This window comes from Heterocephalus glaber, unplaced genomic scaffold (genome assembly GCF_053883595.1).
Source record: "Heterocephalus glaber isolate CG9 unplaced genomic scaffold, H.glaber_assembly_v1.0 deba00000676, whole genome shotgun sequence".
NCBI lineage: Eukaryota > Metazoa > Chordata > Mammalia > Rodentia > Bathyergidae > Heterocephalus > Heterocephalus glaber.
Window position 1 is genome coordinate 19,313,015 of NW_028258156.1, and position 9,089 is coordinate 19,322,103.

The following is a 9,089-nucleotide window of genomic DNA, read 5'->3' on the forward strand; positions in this document are numbered from 1 at the left end:
AGTTTTCTGCCATCACTTCTGTGAACATTTTTTTTTAATGTCATCTGCACTCTCTCCTGTTTTTTCATTAACTCCAATCAGTCTTGTTATCCTTCTTTGCATCATGTAGCACTTGCAGGACTGATTTCTTATAGCCCCTTATAATTTTAAAGAAATTTTTCTTTTTCTGGTCACTAATTGCAATCTTATCTTCTATATCTGAAATTCTATCCTCACATTGGCTCATTCTGTTGCATAGACTTTCAATGGAGTTTTTAATCTCCTGGAAATCTGTTTGCATCTGTTTTATGGATTCCATTTGTTCCCTATGTTGGGATTCCATCATGTTCCTCAGCTCCTCTATTTTTTTTAATCTGTGTCCTGTCTAGATTTATTAATCATATCTTGCACTATGGGCACAATCTCTGCTGTTATATGAGAAATTATTTCTGATTTCATTTTTTCCATATCCCTTTTCATTACTAGTTCAGGGAGTCCCAGTGGTTGAGTATCAGAGTGTTCCTGTAGGGGGCCCTGCCCCCCCGCTGGAACTCTTGAGTGCCTTCTACGGACATGCCCGGGCTTGCTGCAAATCTACCCAGCAACAAGGAAGTAGCCCCAGTACACTCCTCTTGCTCCTCCCCTCTCGCCCTACGGTATATATGTTGTAACAGCTTCCGCAATAAACGAGACTTGATCAGAAACCTGTCTTGTCTCCATCTCTCGTGTCCCCTGTCCCCTCTCATCCTCGCTCCCCCTCTAGGGTCTCCGTTGACTTACCCGCAGGCCGGGACAAGTGGCGCCCAACGTGGGGCCAGAGAACGGGGATCCAGTGAAGGACGCTGCTCAGGGGCCCTAAGATTAAGATTGAGGAACAAAGAGCATACTCGACACAGAAGAGGCTTGCGATTGACGTGGACCTGCCGTCTTTTTGCACCTCGGTAAGTTGAGCAGCGATTATGGGACAGGGCATTAGTCAGCACGAATTGTTTGTGCAAGGTCTCAAGAAGACATTACAGGCACGAGGGGTAAAGGTTACAGTCAAACAATTGCTGAAATTTTTTGATTATATTAAAGATCTCTGTCCCTGGTTCCCTGCTGAGGGAACCATTGACGAAGAGAGATGGAAAAAGGTGCGGGAGGCTCTTCAGGATTATTATGCCACTTGCGAACCCGGAAAGGTCCCGATCGCGGCGTTCTCATATTGGAATTTGATTAATGATATTATCTCCCAAAAAGCGAGGGATCCACTGGTGGCTCAGGCTATACAGGTTGGGGAGGTAGCCCTCCGTAGTGGTGAGGAGCTGACACCTGCTGGTGACTCCGACGCAGTTCCCCGGGACGCCAATATGGCGCCGGGACCCAGGCCAGTTAAGGCCACGCCTTCCTCGCCAGACGAGGAAGAGGACTTGATGTCCTTTGACAGTGATGATGATCCCGCCCCCGATGGACATAACGTTCCCTCGGACCAATCCCAAACGGCCACGATCCCTGCCAAGCCCTATAAGGCAAAGCCTCGCCGGGCCCCCGCTTCCTCTCTCTCCGTCACTGCCTCTAAGGCAGCCCCACCCTCGCGGGAGGTTCCACCCCTATATCCCTCCCTTCAAGCCTATCGCTGCCTGCCTCCGCCCCCAGATCCGCCCCAAAAGGACTCCGGGACTGACGAGTCTGCAGGGGAAGCATTGCGGGGCGGCTCTGGGTGCCCCCCTCCTTATATCCATCCAGGCCCCAGCACTCCCGCTTTGGCCTATCCTGTTGTTGATCCCCAAAAGGAACTCCGGGACAAAATAGACTTTCTAAAAGAACAGATAAGGTTAGAAAAGGAACATCAAGAACTTATTACCCAGCTTGAGGGCTTAAGAACAGGCAAGGCTCATGAAAATGTCCCTAGAGAGGACACCCATAAGCCACGACCCCCCATTAGAGGGGCGACCCCCAGGGTGCCATCCGGATCAAGGGTACCCCTAGAACTTGAACCTGTGGAAGCCTTCCCTGTCACTGAGACTGTTGACGCACAGGGTCAGGCATGGAGACACCATAGCGGCTTTGATTTCAAGGTTATTAAAGAGCTTAAAACGGCTGCGGCTCAGTACGGGGCCACTGCACCTTACACCATGGCTATTTTAGAATCGGTGGCAGAAAATTGGCTCACCCCAATTGATTGGCAGACTCTGGCCCGTGCCACCCTTACAGGAGGTGACTACTTATTATGGAAATCTGAGTATGTTGAGAATTGCCGAGAGACCGCTAGACGCAATGCTCAGGCGGGAAATGGTTGGGTGCTTGACATGCTTCTTGGGGAGGGGGCCTACGCCGCTAACGACCAACAAATGCAATTTGACATGGGGTTGTATGCCCAGATTCAGACCGCAGCCACTAGGGCCTGGAGAAAACTCCCCTCTAAGGGAGACGTAAGTGCCTCCCTCACTAATATCCGGCAGGGGCCAGACGAGCCGTTTGCGGACTTTGTCCACCGCCTTCTCACGGCGGCTGGTCGGATTTTTGGGAGCGCGGAGACGGGGACGGATTTTGTTAAACAGCTTGCTTTTGAAAACGCCAACGCCGTCTGTCAGGCCGCTATCTGCCCCTATAAAAAGAAAACTGACCTTTCCGGCTACATTCGCCTTTGCTCTGAGATTGGGGCCGCCTACCAACAGGGCCTTGCCATGGCAGCTGCCATGCAAGGCTTCACAGTCAAACAATTCCTGCAACGCCACGTCGGCAATAAGTGCTTCCGGTGTGGGGCGGCCATTTTGCTAGAGAATGCCCGACCGCTAAAATGCAGGGCCCCAACGCTCCGCCCCCAGGGCCCTGCCCCCGATGCAGTCGGGGGAGGCATTGGGCGAGTGAGTGCCGATCCAAAACTGATGCCCAGGGCTGACCCCTCCCCCCTCTCCAGGGTTCGAATTCGGGAAACGGGAAAGGGGGCCAGCCCCGGGCCCCCAATTCCAAACAAATTTACAGGGCACTCAATTTTGCTCCAATAAACAGCAATCCATTTCAGACCTCGTCAGAGCCACAAAAGGAAGTGCCGGATTGGACCTCAGTGCCACCACCCACACAGTATTGACCCCAGAAATGGGAGTCCAGGCCCTCGCCACAGGAGTCTTTGGACCCTTACCTAAGGAGACCTTTGGCCTCGTAATAGGCCGAAGCAGCAGCACCATGAATGGACTGCTGATTTACCCAGGAGTGATTGATAGCGACTACTCCGGGGAAATTAAAGTTATGGTTTCTTCCCCCAAAGTTATTAATACCATTCAATCAGGCCAAAGATTTGCTCAATTGTTACTCCTTCCCCTTCTCTCTACCTCTAATAAGGCTCTTAAGAACGCCCGAGGCAGCCAGGGATTCGGCTCATCCGATGTCTACTGGTCAGAGATACTTTCAGCACAAAAGCCTCTCATGACCTTGTGGTTAGATGGGAGACAGTTTTCTGGGTTGGTCGACACTGGTGCCGATGTAACTATCATAAAGGGAGAGGATTGGCCTCAGGCGTGGCCATTGAAGGACACCCTCACCCATCTCAAGGGTATAGGGCAGAGTCAAAATCCTAAACAAAGTGCTAAAGATCTGACCTGGAGGGACCAAGATGGTAATCAGGGCACCATTCAACCTTATATCATCTCAGGGTTACCCATTAATCTATGGGGGAGAGACCTATTATCACAAATGGGGATAATTATTTCCAGCCCCAATGAAATTGTCACTATGCAGATGTTTAAAAATGGGTACATTCCAGGAACAGGGCTGGGAAAACACCCTACTAGCCTTACTCACCCCATTGAGCCTGTCCCTCGGCCCCCTCGAGCAGGGTTGGGCCACTTTCCATAGGGGTCGCTGACACTCCTGCGGTCCATGCTGAAAAGATCACCTGGCTCTCGGATGATCCAGTGTGGGTCGATCAGTGGCCCCTCTCCAAGGAGAAGTTATTAGCAGCTCAACAGCTGGTGCAGGAGCAGCTTCATGCTGGCCATATCATTCCTAGCCATTCCCCTTGGAATACTCCCATTTTTGTCATTAAAAAACGGTCGGGAAAATGGAGGCTCTTGCAAGATCTCAGAGCTGTTAATAAAACCATGGTACTCATGGGAGCTTTACAACCCGGTCTTCCCTCACCGGTAGCCATCCCCCTTGGATATTATAAGGTTATTATTGATTTAAAGGATTGCTTTTTCACCATTCCCTTACATCCTGCTGATCAAAAACGCTTCGCATTTAGCCTCCCGATGACCAATTTCTGCACCCCAATGCAGCGCTTTCAATGGCTAGTGCTGCCCCAAGGCATGGCCAATAGTCCCACCCTGTGCCAGTCATTTGTAGCCACAGCACTCCAATCCACCCGAGACAATTGGCCTCAAATGTATATTATCCATTACATGGATGATATCCTCGTGGCGGGACAATTGGGAAGTGAGGTTTTGGCTTGTTATGCTGACCTTCGGCGGGCCCTTGAATCTCGTGGCCTCCAGATTGCCCCTGATAAGGTTCAACTAAAAGACCCTTACAGTTACCTCGGATTTCAGATGAAGGGACATCATATTTCCTCCCAAAAGCTTACCTTACGGCTGGACGGTCTTAAAACTTTGAATGACTTCCAAAAACTGCTCGGAGATATTAATTGGCTTATGCCCTATTTAAAGCTCACTAAACATGACCTGAAGCCTCTCTATGATACCCTGCAAGGTGATAGCCACCCCACTTCACCTCGGGAGCTCACTGCCGAGGGGCGCAAAGCCATTAGCACGGTAGAACAAGCCATCCAAAATCAAACAATTACTTTTATAGATTATAACTCTCCTTTACAGTATATCGTCTGCAAAACCTCCCTTTCTCCCACTGCTGTCTTTTGGCAAACCACTCCCCTTTTGTGGGTTCATCTCCCAGTTTCCCCTAAGTGGGTCTTTTATCCCTATTATGCTGCAGTTGCAGACCTGGTCATTTTAGGCAGAGACCATGGAAAGATGTACTTTGGAAAGGAACCTGATGTCATTATCCAACCCTACCCTAAAGATCAGATCGATTGGCTTATGCAGACTACCGATTCCTGGCCAATTGCTCTCGCTTCTTATTCAGGGTTATTGGACAATCACTATCCTCCCAACAAACTCATTGACTTTGCTAACAGACATGACTTCATTTTCCCAAAGGTCACTTCTCGTTCTCCTCTGCTAGAAGCCCTATCCGTTTTTACAGATGGTTCTTCCACCGGGATGGCTGCCTATGTGTGGGACGATAACATTGTCCAATTCCAAACCGCCCACTCTTCGGCCCAATTAACCGAGCTACAGGCAGTCATAGCGGTCTTTTCTGCATTCCCTGCCCGAGCTTTTAATCTTTTTACTGATAGTGCTTATATTGCTCAATCTGTCCCCTTATTAGAAACATGTGGACTGATCAAACTTGCTTCTCAGACTGGTGGTCTCTTCCTCCAATTACAAGATCTAATCAGAAAAAGATCCAAATCCTTTTTCATTGGGCACCTTCGTGCCCACTCTAACCTACCTGGCCCACTTGCAGAGGGCAACCACTTAGCAGACCTAGCCACAAGACCTCAGGCTTTTGCCTATTTAATAAATACCGATGCCCCCCTTCCAATTGACCAAGCACGGAGAGCACACCAATTTCATCATCTTAATGCTCACACGCTTTGCCTTATGTATAAACTTACCAGAGAACAAGCTAGACAAATTGTTAAAGCCTGCCCTACGTGTACTCTGCACCTTCCTATACCTCATCTGGGAGTTAATCCTCGTGGCTTAATTCCAAATGCCCTCTGGCAAATGGATGTCACGCATTACCCTGAATTTGGAAATCTTAAATATATACATGTCAACATTGATACCTATAGTGGATTCATATTTGCCACCCTGCAGTCTGGGGAAGCTACTAAACATGTCATCGCTCATCTCCTCATTGCCTTCTCAGTACTTGGATGTCCACAACAAATTAAAACAGTCAATGGTCCCGGCTATACCAGCTCTGGCTTCTCCAACTTTTGCAAACAATTTGAAATAACACACATAATGGGAATCCCATATAATCCTCAGGGACAAGGCATTATAGAAAGGGCTAATCTCACACTCAAAATTACTTTAGACAAAATAAAAAAGGGGGAATGGTACCCTACCAAGGGGTCTCCTAGAAACCTGATATCACATGCACTATTTATTCTTAATTTCTTAAATTTGGATGCCAAAGGTTCATCTGCAGCCAATCGTTTCTGGCAACCAGAGACGCAACGACAATTTGCCTTGGTGATGTGGAAAGACCCCCTGGACCACTCATGGCACGGGCCCGATCCTGTACTTATATGGGGCCGAGGGTCGGTGTGTGTTTATTCCAAGGAAATGAAGTCAGCCAGATGGCTCCCAGAATGCCTAGTAAAACAAGTTGATAGGCGTGCTGATGATGCCGATGACCTGACGTTGTCCAATCCTGATCAGTTAACAATGGCGCCCGCAATTTCAATTTAAAATGAGTAATGATATCATTTAGCTTACCTAGTTATGTTTGGGTGCACCCTAATGTTATATACCGTCTTACATGTTTGTCTATTATTTGTTGTTTGTGTTCGTGTAATTGAGCTCAAAATGTTCTTTTCTCTTTAAGGGATATTCACCCATTGTTACATTGATGATGTTATTTTATTAAAGATATGCTTTTCTCTTTGATCAAGGTATCACTGGAATTTACTAGATTAAAGTGATCTTTAGATGGGAACTCCCTTTGATGAATATAGAAGTGGCCACCCAGAAAATATTGTTCTGGTCTTAATTCCTCAAAGGGACTCCTTAGTGAAATTTATATCATGTGATCTTAGGGAACATCGTCATCATTTAAAGTTTGGACCTCCGGCGCACAATGACAAGGGAACTCATGAAGGACATCTGGCTGAATGAATGATCCGAAAACAAGAATAGGATGAGCTGGAAATGCCTAGTTCCCCTGATATTGCTGACCAGGGTATGGGTGGTGTTGCCTTCAGAAGGGTTAGACCACATGAAAAATATATGGATTCAGTTGGCAGGCTCGCTCAACTTATCTGAATTTTGTCTAAGTGCTGATGTAAACTTTCATTATGTGTTGGGAAGTTGCCTCGTTCCTGTATGTACCCCATTGGAATCATTGCGGCCTTATACTCTGTTTAAAGATATTCCAGGAAAAAATCTCACATATGCAGATAGTTACAATTGGGGATCTGCTACTTGTCGCAAGCCCAAGAATGCTGTCAAATTATATTCACCTAAGGTAATTATGTCTAATAAGACCGAATGTGCTGTATACAGAAATTGTACAACTAAATGTCTGCAAGTTAAACGATTGGAAAGCATGTCCTGCCATGTTGAACAAGAAATTATGTATAGTAATTGCCATGTCTCTTTGCCAATGGGTTGGTTTTACACTTGTGAAAGGGAAACTTTTAATTACATTCCGGCCAACCTGAGTGACACTCGTTGTTGCTTGAGTCGGTTAGCTGTGATATTACCAGACAGAACTGATTTGGTTGTACCTAATCGAATCAAACGGTGGTCGCCGTATACCGCCCCAGGGTGTAATGATAATGTGGGTCTATTGACAGATGCAGAAGTGTTAACCATGATAGGGTCTTTCGTTGCTATGCCGTCCATCGGGGTGCATGCGGAAGCGGCAGTACGAAGATTGGCCTGTAAAGTGGTAAAAGGATTAAATGCCACCTCCACCGCCCTGGCTTTGATTAATCAAGAGTTACAGGAACAAAGACAAGCTATTTTGGATAATCGAGCGGCAATAGATTACTTGTTGCTCTTCCATCACCAGGGCTGTGAAAAAATAAAAAATATGTGTTGTTTTAATTTGACTGACAATGGGGAAAAAATCGATGATACAATAAAACAGTTGAAAGACCTGGCTAATAAGGTGCACAACGAGGATGGCGGAGACCTATTTAAATGGTTGACCTCATGGCTACCCAATCTACAATGGGTAAAACAATTGTTTCTTGCCATTGCAATTGTATGTGTTTGTCTGTTACTGTCATGCTGCTGCATACAATGGATACCAATGCTTATACGTAGAAATTGCTTTGATTTTTAGATAAAAGGTTCAGGCCGATATGATTTAAAAGCCTTGTATTCCCCTTTGTATTTTAACCTATGTTAATCTTAGTAACTAAAATGTCTTCGGATAGTTCTGATTTTGTAAGGTTGTGATTTCCCCTGGAGCTATAGTGGAGACAAAGATGTACATCAAAATCAGCGATAAATTACTGTCAGGATGTTGGCTGGACATACGCTACATGGGCCGATTCCATCTCTGCCACGGCGTAAAATTCTCGCCCCACCTGGTGAGCGGGCTGGCAAGCCAATGACGGGCAACTGAGCAAGCGTGCCATGCAATGAGAGAGCCCTCGTGTGCCGCCTAAGACAGGTGCCAGAGCCTTGATTCTCTGGTTAACCGATGACGGGTAAGGTGCACGGTGCAGACACGTATGTTGCTCTGACCCAAGACAGGCTCAGCCCCCGCAGGCTTGACTCTCCTGACGCTTTTCTAAAAAATAATTTTAAAAGGGAGGACCTGTAGGGGGCCCTGCTCCCCCGCTGGAACTCTTGAGTGCCTTCTACGGACATGCCCGGGCTTGCTGCAAATCTACCCAGCAACAAGGAAGTAGCCCCAGTACACTCCTCTTGCTCCTCCCCTCTCGCCCTACGGTATATATGTTGTAACAGCTTCCGCAATAAACGAGACTTGATCAGAAACCTGTCTTGTCTCCATCTCTCGTGTCCCCTGTCCCCTCTCATCCTCGCTCCCCCTCTAGGGTCTCCGTTGACTTACCCGCGGGCCGGGACATGTTCCATTTCGTTTCTCTTTGGGATTGCTTTAGGTGATCTGGAAGTCTGCTTCTGAGGCTTGTTTACAAATCTTCTCATTTCAATGTGGGGGGTGCTGCTGATGCCTGCTTGGGTCACCTCCTTTGTGCTGGGAGTGGTGATACGTTGGCCTGGAAGCCTCCTACTCTGCACTGGGTGCTGTGGCATGTTCATCTGGAAGGCTCGTACTCTGCACTGGGAGCTGTTGACACCTCTTCATTGTACATATTTGCAAATTTTGTACTCTTTGACCCACCTTTC

At 47.4% G+C, this 9,089-nt stretch overlaps 1 protein-coding gene across 1 annotated transcript; it reads left to right on the forward strand.

Annotated features, from left to right (window-relative positions):
* The first annotated feature begins 506 nt into the window (after window positions 1-506).
* On the forward strand, window positions 507-6,881 carry LOC147829278 (uncharacterized). The gene is made up of 2 exons (XM_087206563.1): window positions 507-920; window positions 6,803-6,881. The coding sequence occupies exons 1-2, from the start codon at window positions 553-555 to the stop codon at window positions 6,879-6,881; spliced, it is 447 nt and encodes a 148-aa protein (XP_087062689.1). The 5' UTR covers window positions 507-552.
* Window positions 6,882-9,089: the final 2,208 nt, after the last annotated feature.